This window comes from Perca fluviatilis, chromosome 15 (genome assembly GCF_010015445.1).
Source record: "Perca fluviatilis chromosome 15, GENO_Pfluv_1.0, whole genome shotgun sequence".
Classification (NCBI taxonomy): Eukaryota; Metazoa; Chordata; class Actinopteri; order Perciformes; family Percidae; genus Perca; species Perca fluviatilis.
The window spans coordinates 11469833-11486400 of record NC_053126.1 but is presented as its reverse complement, the minus strand read 5'-3'; the positions used below and the strand labels follow the sequence as shown (position 1 = coordinate 11486400).

The 16568-nt window shown below is 41.3% G+C and overlaps 2 protein-coding genes across 3 annotated transcripts; both read left to right on the top strand.

The window, feature by feature from the left end:
* Positions 1-741: 741 nt before the first annotated feature.
* On the top strand, positions 742-4353 carry pvalb8 (parvalbumin 8). Its single transcript, XM_039825192.1, has 5 exons — positions 742-997; positions 1393-1460; positions 2311-2443; positions 3400-3509; positions 4036-4353. The coding sequence occupies exons 2-5, from the start codon at positions 1400-1402 to the stop codon at positions 4059-4061; spliced, it is 330 nt and encodes a 109-aa protein (XP_039681126.1). The 5' UTR covers positions 742-997; positions 1393-1399; the 3' UTR covers positions 4062-4353.
* A 6237-nt stretch (positions 4354-10590) lies between these two features.
* On the top strand, positions 10591-16382 carry aimp2 (aminoacyl tRNA synthetase complex interacting multifunctional protein 2). Of its 2 annotated transcripts, none has more exons than XM_039826061.1 (4): positions 10591-10752; positions 13448-13666; positions 14017-14251; positions 15529-16382. In XM_039826061.1, the coding sequence occupies exons 1-4, from the start codon at positions 10738-10740 to the stop codon at positions 15915-15917; spliced, it is 858 nt and encodes a 285-aa protein (XP_039681995.1). In that variant the 5' UTR covers positions 10591-10737; the 3' UTR covers positions 15918-16382. The 2 variants fall into 2 exon arrangements, with proteins under 2 accessions (XP_039681995.1, XP_039681994.1); XM_039826060.1 differs by having other exon boundaries at positions 10592-10866.
* Positions 16383-16568: the final 186 nt, after the last annotated feature.

Genomic DNA, 16568 nt, shown 5'->3' with positions numbered 1-16568 from the left:
ATGCATCATCATCACCATCATGGCAGGATGGGACACTGACAGCAGAGGGTGACCTCTGGTCCCTTAATCAGCACAGTTGACAAAGCAATATAGCAACACTGTCCCCCCCCCTGTCAATATGAGAAGGTTATAAAGCACCGGAGTCCCTGACATTCATTGATGAACAGTTATGCGTGTTTGGGGTTATATTAGATTTGATTGGAAATAATCTGATACCCATCTGTTGTATATCTGCATCTAAGCAAACAGGGCAGATAGATGTTTCATGTCCAAGGCAGATCAGGTGAAGCACCACAGAATGCCAGGGCACCAGACACAAAGAGTATGGGTTGACCTCTTAGGTGACTCAATAATCTCACAATAATGCTACTGTCTTGCAGGAGACACATGTTCCTTCCGCAAACAAATATTACATGAAGGGTTCAATGTCAGCTGACATTTTATTTTCCATAACTTACCTCAAATGTAATGATAAGGGCATATTTGCAGGGGATGTGGCTCAGATGGTTCGTTTTGGGACTGGTGCCTGTAAAAGGATATCTGTCTAAAAGGGTAAGGGTGGGGGTAGGGGGGCAGAAACAGCAAGAGAGGGAGAAAAGGAGAGAGAGAGATTGCTGTTACATTACAGCCTCCCTGCATTTACAGTACTGTATAATTCTAGAGGTGAGAGGAGGAGGGGCACAGTGATGAGAGGAGGGAGTGGTGGATTCGGAGAAGAACGCGCTTTTTAACTTAATTTGCTATTTACAAGGGCGTTACAAATGTCCACGGTCTGCTTTCTCAGCCCCTGGGCGTTATAAATAGTAAAGGTTAATTAGTTAGCTGAGAAATTGGATCAGGGGCGGGCAGTTAGAATTTGATCCATAGACAGGTAACTCAAGCAATCCCTTTTGTCACTGCAATCAGACCTATATAAATCCACCTGGACGGACAGTAGTCACCACATAGCCTTACCTCTCTGCTGGATCACCGACTAGGCGAGAACCTCCTAAACACGGTAAGTTGCTTTGTGGATTCAGAAAGGTGGCTTTTGATGGGAAGTGGCCAATATATTTAATTCTAAAACTATTTTGTAGACAAATGTTCTGGCTCTTGTGTATTTAAGGCACTTCAGAGGCTGCCTAGTTAGATGATAGGGGAAATAATTGGGTGTATAAAAGGGGAGACTTGTGTTTTTAATCTGTTGGATGAGAGTATTTGAAAAAATAGATTCTTTTATATTATGCCATTCATTAGAACTTTTTGAGATTCATTGCCAGTTTACTGCACTGACTTCTTAGTGTCAGTATAGTCACCTGGACACATTTTGCTCTCCCTCAGTGTCAAGTTAAATGGTTTGCTACTGTACCTGGCTAATGTGTTAATAATTCACCATGGTTGTTCTTCCTACAGGAATAAAATGTCTCTCTCATCTATCCTTTCCGCTGATGCCATTGACAATGCTCTCAAGGACTGCCAAGGTATCGTCTTCCACCAATATCATTATTGCTCTCTTCCTTAGATCTTTTTCTTTTATATTCTATACAGTCTTTGTACTGGAGCCTGCAGTCACCAGACAATAGGGTTGTCTCTGTAAATGAGAGCAGTGGTGGAAGAAGTATTCAGATCCTTTACTTAAGTAAAAGTACTAATACCACACTGAATGCAAGTAACGTAAAATGTACATAAAGTATTAAAAGTACTCAATGCAGAAAAATCCTCACATTTTAGGAACTGGAAATGATCAAAGCAGTTCTGTCAATCAATTAAGTGATTAATCGGCTAATCATTTCAGCTGGACTTGTAGGCCTGTATATTGTTGGGTAGTTTAATTTATAACAAAACATTGTGCAAAAATCTTAATTTATAAAGCAGTTAGTAACTAAAGCTTTCAGATTAATGTAGTGGAGTAAAAAGTACAATATTTCTCTCTGAAATGTAGTGGAGTAGAAGTAGAAAGTGGCATGAAAAGAAAAGACTCAAGTAAAGTACCTCAAATTTGTACTAAAGTACAGTACTTGAGTAAATAAACTTAGTTACATTCCACCACTGTATGAGAGTCTACTGAAAGACTATTGTTGACATATAAAATATACAGGGCCAAGTTAAGAATTATTCTTATAATTAAATTAAAATGTAAAAGAAAATCCACAGAGAACATTCAAGACCAATATTTTCTTCATACTATGTGGAGGTTAGGTCACTTACATTACACTTATTATGTCATCTTGTCTCCACAATTTAAACTGACATAAATTTTTGGAAGATTTGCTGATATTGCTTATAGTTCATTGTGTCGTTTCTGACTCTGCTCTCTATATTATCCTCCAGCACCAGACTCCTTCTGCCCCAAGAAGTTTTTCCAGTTGTGTGGCCTCAACAAGAAGAGCCCGCAGGATGTGAAGAAGGTTTTCGGGATCCTGGACAATGATGCCAGTGGTTTTGTGGAGGAGGAAGAGCTCAAGTGAGTGAGCAGCCAGTTTACTAACTACAGCCTTTGTTTTTGTGTGCCTAGGATTTAATGGACCCTCAATCGGGAGGAGAGATTAGACGGAAAACAGTCACCTTTCCATTCCATCCTCTTCTTTTTATGATTGTTGTACGAAAGGGAATGTAGTAAAGAGGAGGCCAGTTTATCATTAGTTTATTCATTTATCTATTAGGATTTCAGGGCTGACATGGAACTGGGACCATTGGCGATTTTAGACCCTTTTTAGGGGGGCTCAAGCCTAAATTTCCTAAAAAAAATTGTTTTAAAAGCCGATGCTATGCACCTGTAACCCAGTCAAGGAAAGGGTCAACAGAAAGGTAGTTTGGGCCATTCTGAGGTTATGGTGCCAGACTCCCACCTTTGGCTGAGTCTCTATCAGGGGAAGAGCAGGAGCGCGGCTGTGAAGTTTAACGTTGGTAGTCCCCAGAGAAGAAGTTGATAATTTCATGGCGCAGATTAGAACCCAAACTGAAACGTAAGCAACTAAAATTGCTGAATGTTAGAACATTGTGTCAAATTGGTCATTAACTGTGTCAGCTTCATCATAGTGTTAACAGTGTCAAAAAATGTTAGCTGACATTGTTTTTTAGTAGCCAGAGATTAACTGATTTAGCAGGGGGTGGGGGAGGGGACGATGATGGGTGGGGGGTTTAACTCTTTTGCAAGGCTCTGTATCCGCGTTACATTCTCATTAGGGGCTGAGCCCCCCTAAAGGTCTGATCCTAGAATTGCCCCTGACTGGGACGGTTAACGCGGGCCATTGTAACCATTGTAAGAGACTGTCTACTAACTACAAAATCTCTGTGCAGCAATGCACATAACGTGACAGATTGGATCAGTGTTAGTTGATTGATCTGATTTCTGCCTCGTGGCTATTGCTTTTCATCTAGTTGTTACCTCTAACTTGAAGTTTGCTCTGTGTATGCCAGGTTTTTCCTCCAGAGGTTTTCCCCTGGAGCTCGTGTTCTGACAGACAAGGAGACCAAGGGCTTCATGTGTGCTTGTGATGACGACAGTGATGGCAAGATTGGAGCAGACGGTGAGCGAATCCACACCTATTTGATATACCCATTGTGCAAGACATGCATGTGTGTATGTGTGACTAGAACACCCCAATACTTAGGAAACACTTCTCCATCATTTTTACATTTTCAATAACAATGCAGATTGACTAAATCCGCTGTATTCCTACAGTAGTCCGCATGTCCGGGGTGCCTGAAAGAGAGACAGTTATATATACCAGTCTAAAGACAAGCAGCAATAATAGTTACCTCCCCCAAGTCCCTATACACCTTTTCTGTCTTAAAGGTACTCAAAACTGACACCTGCACAATGCTTCTATCGTCCATTTGTGACATTAGATTTGTGAATTTGTTTAATCGATGAGACAAATCGTGTCAATGAAATGCTGCTAACTTGAGAGCACAGAACCCTAACCACCATGCTATCTCTCTCACTCTAATGGTTTTGCATCTTTCTTTTTACTAAATATACCTAAATAGCCATATTTTAGAGACACATGCGGTCAATCATCATCTTACTAATGCTGTTTATTTTCTCCACAGAGTTCCAGGCCATGGTCTTGTCCTAAACAACTGGACTTCATCTCCAACTTTATCTGACCCCACCAACCCACTCCTACTCCACTGCTTCACGGGCTCTCTTAGTTTTAGTCTATCATTTTCCATCTGGTTAGATTAAACCTTTTGATTCTTTTTATTTATATTTATTGCAAGACTTGTTCTGGTTCACAGACATTCACATCATGATTTTAGTTTTTTTTCTTTCTTTTCACAAGTTTTTAGACAGATCATAAGTCCGTATTTCCCAAATAAATGTAAAATTTACTAAATTACAGAGAAAATAAAAAAATAAAATCCCAATCCTCTGGCTATGTTTCGTGATTTCTACTCAAGTGTACATCTCTGTTGGTGTCTGTATGTATTCTGGTCAGATGTGGTCTGAGATAAAACAGGGTGGCATGGCAGAAAAATATACTGTATTATATGGCATGTTGAAATGTTTCACATGTAAATACAGTGTAATTAACCCTTAGGGAAGTGGATATCCACATATGTACATACAGATGTGCCTATGCACAAAACAAACACACAAGCAAACACACAGCCACACCACTGTTTTCACAGTTCTGTGTAGTCCTTGAATCTTCACTGACCCATATCAAACACAGCGGTAAATGAGACTGAATGTCAGACAGTGTCAGGTATATGAGAATGAGTTGGACATGTCCTAAAAACACAGGGTTTCTGATTGAGGTGTATTTACAGTGCATGTGTGTGTGTGTGTGTGTGTGTGTGTGAGAGAGAGAGAGAGAGAGAAAGAGAGAGAGAGAGAGTTAGATTGAAAGAGCTAGCACAGGGAAAAAACAGAGGAGGTGACCTTGATGACCACCTGAGTGTCACCGCGGCTGGATCAAGTGACACCTGACCTCAGCTTTGTAAATAAACCCATTTGAACTTTGGTGTGGCTCAGGCTAGATCAACAAAACACATGCACGCACACACACACACACACACAAACACACACACACACACACACACACACACACACACACACACACACACACACACACACACACACACACACACACACACACACACACACAAAACCCAATGCTTTTGCAAAAATCCAATATGAGATCAGACACAGACGATCATCCATGTGTGGTGTGTGTTTGTGTATGTGTGGGATGCGCAGAAGAAGATGCAAACTCTGCAGAACGCTGTAGCTGAGGATGCTAGCCTTAAATGTACTCTTTTGCCAGGTCTCCTTGATACCTTACCCTAACCCTCCTCCAAGAGACTTGAAATAGCGCACAGCTTTTTAATGCTCTGCACTTACAGGATTCATGGGATTAAAATTAAAAACTACTTCACTATTTACACTAGAGGCGCCAAAGTACAGTACCACACGTTCTTCCAGTGGTTACACCTAAGTGTCATTTTAATTACCTGTATATTACAGGGAGAACCTGACTATTACAGCAGACACCTGCTACTCAGAACTATAGGGCATACCCTGCTATTAGCATGAGGTGGTGGTCACAAGTGTAGGATGTGAAGTCATAAAACTGCTGCTTGGTTTTAGATGATGTGCTGTAATAATGATAGAGGTTTTCAGAGTTTTCCTTCTTCGGCCAGGTGCATATTGCCTGTGTGTCTTTTCATATTATACATTTTACTGTCACTATGAAGTGATTGACCGATTAATTAGCAATTTAAAATGTTTCAGGCAATATCAGTAATTTCTATATCTCAATATAAGAAAAATCCATAAATCCCTAACTGTAAATTATTGAGTATTTTGCAGTCAAAGTGCAGCAATGTGACTAAAGACAAAAACTTAACATTCACTGTAAAATACCTAACATAGAGTGAAACAAGCTTTTGAGATCCTGCAGGTCACAATTATGGACATGAGTATAAACAAAGACAAAGTTAGAGAGAGTTTCGTAATCCTCATTATGTAAGAAGTCATGAACTAAACCAACTGCATTTTATTAAAACCCCAAGATTGCTCTTGCCTGAAGTTTGCCTTAAATTGTATATGCATCTTAGAAAAATGTTGTCTATCAGGACCCAAGTAGACACGCAGTGGACACGTAGAGAGACACCGCGCTAATTAGATCACCACGCATTCATATATGTTGTTGTCCGTTTCTGATTTGCATCCCTGCAGACATGGAGTGGAGGAGTGAGAATGGGAGTGGGGGGGGGTACATGGTTGAAAGCGGGACAAGGTTGGGGAAGCCAATGGGTAACACAGGCCAGGGGACACACAATAAGGCATGACCCCTGCAGGTCAGTAGAAGCGAGTGGTAAACAGGAAGGTAATGTGAGCCAACAAGTTGACGCTGACTGCTGGATGTGCAGCCGTAGGACAGCAGTACAAGATAATGTGACAAGCAGATTACCTGAAGGGTGGAGAGTGAGAGAGAGAGAGAGAGAGAGAGAGAGAGAGAGAGAGAGAGAGAGAGAGAGAGAGAGAGAGTCACTGTAGCTCGGTTTTTCTCTAGGACGGTGCTGCTCTGACAGGCCAATAATGTCCAACAGTCCTTGTGGGCTAACAATGTGAAGAAAATTAAAAACAACAGCAGTTGCAGGTGAATATGGAGGAGGTCTTGATAGTATTTTACAGTATTGTTATTAAAAGATAGTTCTATCATCTGCCAAGAGCTAAAACAGAAATTTAGATGTAACATACTAGTTTAAAGCTTCTTTGTACTTCTGTTGATGGAAACAATGAGTTAACAAGCTATCATTTTGTTAAGTTTAATTTCAAGCAGTAGGGTAAATCTAAGTAATATGATAAATCATGTACCTGTTGATGTACATATACACTGTTATCCAAATTAGTTGACTCTACTAGAAATTTGCGTGGAAACCCGTTGCCTTAAACCGTTTAAGTTTTTAGACAAGGTGAAACTTAACAGGTCAAATTGTATTAGCACAGACTGGTAGTTTGATGCAGTAGACAAATCAAGTTCATATAAGTAGTCATTACTAAAAATCAGTAGTAAACATATGTTACATGAAATTTAATAAATATGAAACATTTGGCTCTACTTGTCAAACACTTATAAATATGTTTTTTTTTCTTCTATTCAATAGTATAGAGTTAAGAAGAATATATTTAATACATTAATTTCAGTAAAACAGACAGGATGACAATGCATAGATTATAACTTCCAACATGCTCTGCTTGGATCTGTTTGACCATACACTTCCTCACTGCCCAGACCACATCAATCCCCCCCCAAACTATCAAACAAACTATCTAATGTGATTTAGTAATGCCTATGGTTTTTAACAAAACATGAAAGAACAAGTAGTGACCACTAAAATGTTTAATTACAACTAAATATGGGTTTACAGTGTAGGTAGGGTGTTGTATTGTAAGAATAAAGGAAATTAAGGTTACAAAATAACACAATAAAAATGTCAACAGGGCTGAATTCAGTGGTATAGGTCATAGTAGCAGTGGTAGTAGTAATAGCAGTAGCAAAAATGAGGATGCAGCATTAGGTAACAAACAAAGGATTAACTATTAGAAGAAATAAAGTAAGCCAGCAAACCTAACTTTTTAATTGCAATAGTATTATGGTACATTTTGTGCGATTGCTAATACTGTACCATGCAATCCGTCTGCATTTTTAGGATGGACACATGGACTATAGCCCGCTTGTCTGCTTGGCACTTCAATAATTGATGCCCTCGCTTCATTGTCACCAAAAACTCATATCAAGAAAGGAGCGTCAGGCTCACCTTACTGATTAAGTCTGTGTGAAACTTTAATGTGCATCCCATCTTCAATTGAAACCAAACTGAAGTTCTCAAGCAGACGAGGTAATGGGAAGTTGAACCATTTGGACTTCCGCTGTGCATCCAGCATCTGCTATGACAAACCCTAATCATATTTGGACTTATTCCCAGTCTTTTGGAGCCTGGGGGCATCAGACTATATTGCTACCTGATAGTCTGAACAGGGAGGAACATCGTAAAAGATTTAACTGGCGTGTTAGAATGACTGAATGGGCTTTGTGAGCTCAGCGCAGGAACTCTATCCATAATGCAGGGGATGACAGCACTGCCTCTGTTCCCCTACAAGCATTAGTCCTGAGCCACTACGTATGATGTCTGAGTGCAGCTACCCTTCATTAATGAATGATAGGCCATGCACATATCAATGGCCACTCCTGACACACACGGTATCTGTGCAAGGCAATTTCTAGAAATCTATTTCCACCCTGCCTTGAGCCTATTGTTTACACATCCGCTAATTGAGGTTTTATTTATAGGCTATACATCGAGCTGTGTCTATTCACTAGACTAATAGAAGTTTGAAACTAAAAGCCACACCCTGCTTAAACCCCTGAACAGCTGTTACATAGTATGCTGACTCACCCTCAGACTGAGTAATGGCTGTCATGGAGAGGTAGACAGGTACTTTGAAATGAGAAGGCACAATTAGATAAGATGGCGGGAGTCATCCTGGACAAACTTACTTTGACTATAATGGAGGCAAACGGTCTGGTTGGACAGGACAACGAAAGAATGTTTGTGTCCAGGTGGAGTTGGTCAGTAAACACCTTACAGCATCCATAAATGCCACAAATGCACATACATACAGAGAGTTAACTAAAAAGAACCTTCATAAACTTGGATTACACACATGGTACATTCATAAACTCAGACAAAATGACTTGCCTGCGTCTAAAAATGTATAGTAATCATCAAACATTACTACTGCTGTTAATGTCATGTTTTTCTTTTGCACTTCATGTTTTAATAGTTTACATTACAGGTTACATGATACATAAGTATATACCTTTAATCTCCTTAAAGCTGTGCAAATAAATGTTAAAACCAAAAAGCCTTGAGTTCCATCATCATCCTATCCCAGTACACCCATAGACTACATGTACAGTGATATGATGAATTTCTTCCTGTCAAACTCCTTCTATGACCTTCATGCACTTTAAGGATGCAATTTAACTGTGATATTCATCTTTACACTTAGTGAGATTCAATAACTACACTGAACCTGTGTATCACACACAATAACAAGCTGCGTTTAAAGCAAAAGTTTGACCTATTGGGAGTTTCTGGGCTGTAAGCTGATGCCAGGCAACCAGTTGAGACTCCATGAATAACAACTCCCAGCCAAGACATTTTCCAACATAACCCCCTGTAAAACTACAAATTGATGCTTTTACACTACAGTTTGCGGAGCTGGTATAGGCTGTTTTTTTTTTTAAACTTTTGGACAGAGCCAGGCTAGCTGTGTTCCCCTGTTTCCAGTCTTTGTGCTAAACTACGCTAATTAACTTCTGGCTGTAGCTTTATATTTAATGGACAAATGAGAGTGGAATCACTGTTCTCATTTAACTCCCTGCCAGAGAGTGAAAAATGTCCGACTATTCCTTTAAGGCAACTCTAATCAGAGTATTTGTTGCATCAGTTAACACACTGTTACAGTAATCTATGTCAGCAACTACAAGGCCTATGTCACTCCCCATGCTACCTACAGCCTGACAGACTCCCTTGTTCCTACATGATTTAAAGAACTACTGTGAACTGTCAGGTTTCAGCTCCCTCCGTAGTCTCAGTTTCTATCTCAGGTCTTACTCTGGCCATCAGATCTGACTATTACCTCAGCAGAGCTGCCAGGTTGAGTCAAAGATCACTTGTGATTGAATAACAGGCTAGACTGAGCTAATCAATTTTGATCGGTGAAACAGGTTGACTTTGGTAGGACTGAAGCAGTCAGATCTGATCTTATCTTATCTTATCCATTTGGCCACAAGACATGACAGAGATGTTGATGTCAGCCGAGACACAAGAAAAAAAAATGGTAGACTATGGGAATGTATGTGTGAAATCTCTCACTCGTATTCATCCTAAACTGTCTCTAAAGCTCAGGTACTAAAGGTGATTGTGTTCTCACACTCTTATACACACAGGTGTGCCCATGTAACTCACACACAAGGTTTAAACCAAAGTCACATTTATATACATCATGTATATATAGGCTATACATACATATACTGTTTACATAATTGACAATTTTACTACATACTTATGGATTATACCATTATTTATAGAATAATTGAAAAAGCCAACCTTGTATGTGTTTTATAGTCGTAAAAATGTATTTACTTAAGGTTTTGAACTGAACCATGTGTAGTGTAGATATGAAATGACATCATCGGCATGGACGATAACAAGACAGTAATTTTCATTGTCATGTCTTTGTTAACTGTCAAAGAAAGTTAAGTGTGTAAGTTAAGTTCATGCCAGTAGTATGACCATCTCCTCTGTTGACTGCTGACCTCCTGCAACCAACCTCTTTGCTGCAACTCAATTTACAAAGACAGGATGTGAGAAATGATACTCTGGCGCCCTCTAGTGCACGTGGAATGTTTCATGCAGAGAGAAATGTGGCGCGTGGTGTATCTCTGAATCTGGATTATTTTAGCACCACTCTGTGAATATAAAAATAACGACAACAAATGAACAGCTCCTCTACTATCTAATCCCCAACGAATTAATTGAATGAAAACTACTTATCACCACCTTTTACTTTTCCCGGATGTGACGTCACTTTCGGCCTCTTTCCTGCGTAACCGCGAGCGTCGGTAGCCGCTGCTGCTGCCTGTCAACATCACACAGCCCTAAAAGACATCTGTGTCCGGGATTTTTGTTTTTAACTGTTTGTCTTTGACAGAGCACTACAGGTTCTTCACCATGCCCATGTACCAGGTAAAGCCCATCTCTGGAAGTCACATAAAGACTGATTTACCAACCTGCATGTACAAGTTACCAAATATCCACGCGCCGCAGGGGAACAGCTACACCTCTGAACACGCGATTCAGGTAACTGTTAACTCATTTCATTTTGACAAGCTTCGTTTTTTCCTTCTGGTTAGCTTGTATTTTGCTCTCCCGCAGTTCGCTTGTATTTTGCTTTCCCGCAGTTCGTTTTGTTTCTCACGAATTGATACATGCGCATCTCACGCTGTGTATTAGCATTAGCAGTCTTTAGCCAAGTTGGCTAGCTAGCGAAGTTAGCTTGTCAGGAAAATGAGCAATCTAAGTTCTGGCTGATGCAACAATTACTACACGTCTCCACCATCAACGTTTAAAGATTATAAAGTGGCGTATTAGAGTAGTTTGTCTCCACTCTTTGTTGTATTTGCTGACACTGTCGATATTAATACGCATCATGATGATGTCTGCACATAGGAGACCCTTGTTTCAGCGGAGTAGTGGTGGAATGTAGCCAAGTACTGTAACGTTATTACAGTTTTAAAGGTGCTTATAGTTTATTTGAGTATTTCCATTTTAATGCCACTTTATACTCCTGCTCCACTTTATTTCAGAGGTATATGTTGAATTTGTTACTTAAGTATCTGGATACGTTTTTCAAAGCTGCAGTGTAGAGTGTTAACTCATCTGAGGTAGACATTGTGGCAAATATTACCAGTATATGACCTACTCTGATGGTACAAGATTGAAACTGTATCTACCTGAGGTCTATATCTACCTGAGGTGTAGTCTTTAAAATCTCTTCATGATATGTCTTTCTTTGATTCCTCTATGCGTACTTGTTTAGCTTGACTGGGGGATATGTTTAAAGGTGCAATATGTAATATTGTATGTAATACTGGCAGCTAGCGGTTAAAATAGTTACTGCACTACCAATTCAAAATACTGGACAGTCGTTTCCCCCGCCCCCTCCTGCCCAGACTCGAAGTTCACGGGGGTTGCCAGGCTGAGACCGCAGCATTCACAACAATGTTGCTAGATGCTTTTCTCACATAGCCAGACATTACTCCACAGCACAGCAGAGTAGCTAACGTTAGATGCTAGTCTCACATAGCCAGACATTACTCCACAGCACAGCAGAGTAGCTAACGTTAGATGCTAGTCTCACATAGCCAGACATTACTCCACAGCACAGCGGAGTAGCTAACGTTAGATGCTAGTCTCACATAGCCAGACATTACTCCACAGCACAGCAGGGTAGCTAACGTTAGATGCTAGTCTCACATAGCCAGACATTACACCACAGCACAGCAGAGTAGCTAACGTTAGATGCTAGTCTCACATAGCCAGACATTACTTCACAGCACAGCAGAGTAGCAACGTTAGATGCTAGTCTCACATAGCCAGACATTACTCCACAGCGGCGAGTAGCTAACGTTATGCTGGCTATATCGCAGTCATAAAAACCCCGTGCTCACGCGGAGCGATAGATATATACACACACGCGGGCTCTGTAACCAACTGACAGACACACTTTTTCGGCTCAAAATTACAGTATGAACCGCTAAAAACACAACAACCTCACCGTCCTCTCCACACGCCAGTCAGGCACACTTCCTCGGCTTAGAATTACAATAGCAACGCTTAAAAATACCACTACCTTGCCGGACGGAACACACTTCATTGGCTCAGAAATTACGGCAACAATCGCTAAACACACTGCAAACTCACAGTCCTCTCTTCCCGTTTACAGCCCCCCTCTCATGGTTTAAAATAACTCACCGTTGTCGGCTCCAGCTGCTGAACTACACGTTGTAAACAGCCATGGCCCGCTTGCCTGGTCCTCCCGGTAACGTTAGCAGTTAACAGGGTTAGCATGGCGGCGTTAGCCAGGACCAGTCGGGATCACTTTACTGGCTGTGTCTCAATTGTTTTTGCGAGTAACCAACTCGGGTACTCTAGCTATATAAAATGCCCGTCCCTAGTGGCTGTGATAAATTAGCCTGAAGCTATGCTTACCTGTTCAGGAGGAAATAAGCCAACTCTGCGTCCTTTTGGGATCTAAGCTGTCTCCATCTTTCAAATGCATCTCCAATATTTACCAGGGGGTTGTTACGTCTCTGCTCACGCAACTGTTAGAAACATGCCGTTTACTTTTTTTTTTTTTAGGTCAGGTAGAATCTATCTCCGTTGATCCTGTTCGTTTGTTAGCTGCTTTCATGGCTGTACTACCGTTACAGCTGTAGCGCGCTGGGTTTAAGTTTTTACAGGTATATCTGGTAACCCGGCCTGGCTGTCAAACTGGGCCGTTGATAACAACACACAGATCAAAACATAAACATAAATTCCGTCACGGAATGTAAATTTCAAAAAGAAAAAATACTGAAATTAGCATTGTTGTCAGAAAAGATAGTATTTCAGTTTAACATGTTTCCTTAATATCTGATGAGGCATTGGTGTCATTTTTGGATTTATTACAGTACAAATATTACATATTGGACCTTTAATGTTTTCAATCTTGCCTCTTGTTATCTGTGCAAGGACAATTAAATGTAGGGACACTAGCTTACACCCAGGTTGTAAAACTGCTGCATGATTGTGCTCAAATTGTTAAAAATGTGAATGAACACACCGTCACATTCCCGTTTGTGGTTTCAACCAAACTGAGCGATTCTGTCTGTCTCCCCAGAATGGCGAGGTGGACCCAGCAGTCAAAGCTCTGGAGGCCCGGCAGGATGAGATCATGAAAAAACTGTACGACCTGAAAGCAGCTGTGGAGGGCCTGGCCAAGACGGTGACCACCCCAGATGCCGATCTGGACCTGACAGTCAGCAGCAGCCTCTCCTCCCAAAGCCCCAGCTCCACAACCTTTAAAGGCATCTCAGACCTGGACACACTACTGGGCAAGGTGAGAAAACTGGGATTAATACTAGTGAGCTCTGCATCATAACTGGACACAGTGTTAATTAGTGATGCCAGAATTCATCCTAGATGAACCATGCACTGACAGTATGCCTCTGTTTCTTGCAACTGACCTACTTTGGCTGCATTTTCTGTTTCCTGATCACACCCATCATTACTGTCATTAGAAGTTATACATACCATTCAGACGTGCTAAACCTGATCATATTGGAATTTGTTTTGAAGCACACATGAGGGCGTGGACTGTTTACAGCCTTTTAGTGCATGCGGTACTGGCCAATATTTTATTTTTGATACTGCAACTGTTTACCTTCATTGTCTTGTTCATGTCACAAGGACCTCGGTGCTCTCCGTGACATCGTCATAAACGCTAACCCGGCACAGCCACCCCTGACCCTGCTGGTGCTCCACAGCGTGCTTTGCCAGCACTATCGGGTGCTCTCCACCGTCCATGTCCACTCCTCCGTTACCAGTGTGCCGCCACAGCTCTTGTCCTGCCTTGGCCCACGCCATGCAGACAGCTATGCCCGCCAGATGTTCCAGCTGGGCTTCACCCTCATATGGAAAGATGGTACGGATGACCAATTAATTATAGGGATGCACCGATACCGATGCCAGCATTGAGTATCGGTCTGATGCCGTGCGCATTCACTCATACTTGTAATCATAAAGTTACTTTGATTCTAGCACACCCGAAACCACTTCATAGCAACGTTACATTAACTTCTCCGTCAAGCAGGTATAGGAGGCGGAAGAGGAGCAATGCCAGCCGTTTATATTTTTATTTTTTTATTTTTTTACAAACAAGCTAAAACGAAAGCTGTTAGTTGGTAGTCTAACTGTTTATATAGTTTGCCACAAGTCTTAAAATTTGGACAAAACCTCGTGAACTTAGCTGCTGTTGTAAACAAACCATCGTCTCCGCTGGAGCTGGTAACACATGGCTACTTAATATGCTTGTGAATAACGTCATCAGACTTGGCGTTCTGCATTCTTTCTAAACTTCACTCAGTAATTTGATATCAGGAATGATATACACTACCGGTCAAAAGTTTGGGGTCCTTTAGAAATTTCCATTCCACTCCATTATAGACAGAATACCAGCTGAGATCAGTTGCATTGTTTTTTTAAAGGTCCCATGGCATAAAAATTTCACTGAGGTTTTTTTAACATTAATATGCGTTCCCCCAGTCTGCCTATGGTCCCCCAGTGGCTAGAAATGGCGATAGGTGTAAATCGAGCCCTCGGTATCCTGCTCTGCCTTTTGAGAAAATGAAAGCTCAGATGGGCCGATCTGTAATCTTCTCCTTATGAGGTCATAAGGAGGAGAACCCTTTTGCAATTATGTAAGCACATAATGTAATCTGATAACTTCTGCCCTGATTTAAAAAAAACAATGCAACTTATCTCAGCTGGTATTCTGTCTGTAATGGAGTGTTGAATGGAAATTTCTAAGTGACCCCAAACTTATGACCAGTAGTGTACATTATTTAGTTATTATTTAGTATTATATAGTGTACACTAGCTCAGGGAAATGTCCAGTCCACTGACTTTTGAATAGAAAAAGGCATGGTATTTTGAAAACACTGCTTTGTTCTAATTAAATGTAAGTATTTGTACTTGGTCTTTAAAAAAGTGGTGTCGGTGCATCCCTTATTAATTCCCAATATTGTTAGCTTTTAATATCACATAAAATCACATACAAATGTGAAAGTGTCCTTGTGTCTATAGAATGCTATTTCTAACCATTACAAGCTTTGCATTCATGTTATCAATTATTGGCATATGTGGTAAATGCTCGTGCCCTTGTTTACCATTAAACATGTTTATGCTTTGTCCAATTCACAGTCCCCAAACTGCAGATGAAGTTCAGTGTCCAGAACATGTGTCCCATCGAGGGTGAGGCGAACGTGGCGCGCTTCCTCTTTAAGCTGCTGTCTCCCTACCCCAGCGACCCTGCTCTCGCCACACTGGTGGACAGCTGGGTGGACACAGCTTTCTTCCAGCTGGCAGAGGGCAGTGCCAAGGAGCGGGCTACTGTCCTACGGGCCCTTAACTCCGCTCTGGGCAGCAACCCCTGGCTGGCCGGGCCGGAGTTCTCCCTGGCCGACATCGCCTGCTATTGCTGCGTGCTGCAAAGTGGCTCTGCCTCCTCTACTCCCACTAATGTCCAGCGCTGGATCAAGTCCTGTGAGAACCTGGGCCACTTCAGCCCTGCCAAGCTATTTCTGCAGTGACTGGGGCTGTCCCGGGCAAAGTGAGAGAAGGGCATTAGAATATTAAAATATCCCAGCCATGTCTGGAACACCCTCTAATGCTTTCCTCCCCAATATAATATATCACTGAACTGACAAAGACTCAGTAGAAGCAATATGGTTGACTGCGGTTAAAGTAACTTAAGAGTATTTGTCTCTGCCATGCTGCTTTTGTATAACAAAGATATTCTAAGGCTATCTTTGCCAGGGAGGAAGCATAAGAGGACTGTAAAGACAAGGGCTTGGTGATGGATTCAATCAAAGGTACTGACAGAAGTAACACGCACTGTGTACACCTTCCATCCACTTTGTGCCTAACATGATCCTGTTCTTAATGTGTGTGGTAATGTTTGGTGACAGGTATTACTAGGGGTTTTCGAAAGTAATACTTAGCACCATTTGTTTTTCTGAAACCATTAAAACTTCCACTTTGGATCAAACTTTGAACTGGGGCCTGGGGTTTGTTTTGTTCGACTGTTTGAATTTTAAACTTTTTAATTTTAAAGAGGCGCTATGCAGTTTTGGCCATGTCTTTGCTCACAGGTTTCTCTATAGAGCTCCCCCTATAGCTTTGGAATAGATATTTGGCAGCTCCTATGTTTACTTGTGTCTGACTCCTCACTCGGTCAGTCT

Bases quoted from the DNA above. Each gene is read 5' to 3' on its own strand.
- aimp2 (XM_039826060.1), top strand. From the start codon at position 10,738: ATGCCCATGTACCAGGTAAAGCCCATCTCTGGAAGTCACATAAAGACT. The intron at 10,867-13,447 runs GTAACTGTTAAC...CTGTCTCCCCAG, and splicing joins CCTCTGAACACGCGATTCAG to AATGGCGAGGTGGACCCAGC. The intron at 13,667-14,016 runs GTGAGAAAACTG...TCATGTCACAAG, and splicing joins TGGACACACTACTGGGCAAG to GACCTCGGTGCTCTCCGTGA.
- pvalb8 (XM_039825192.1), top strand. From the start codon at position 1,400: ATGTCTCTCTCATCTATCCTTTCCGCTGATGCCATTGACAATGCTCTC. The intron at 1,461-2,310 runs GTATCGTCTTCC...ATTATCCTCCAG, and splicing joins TGCTCTCAAGGACTGCCAAG to CACCAGACTCCTTCTGCCCC. The intron at 2,444-3,399 runs GTGAGTGAGCAG...TGTGTATGCCAG, and splicing joins GTGGAGGAGGAAGAGCTCAA to GTTTTTCCTCCAGAGGTTTT.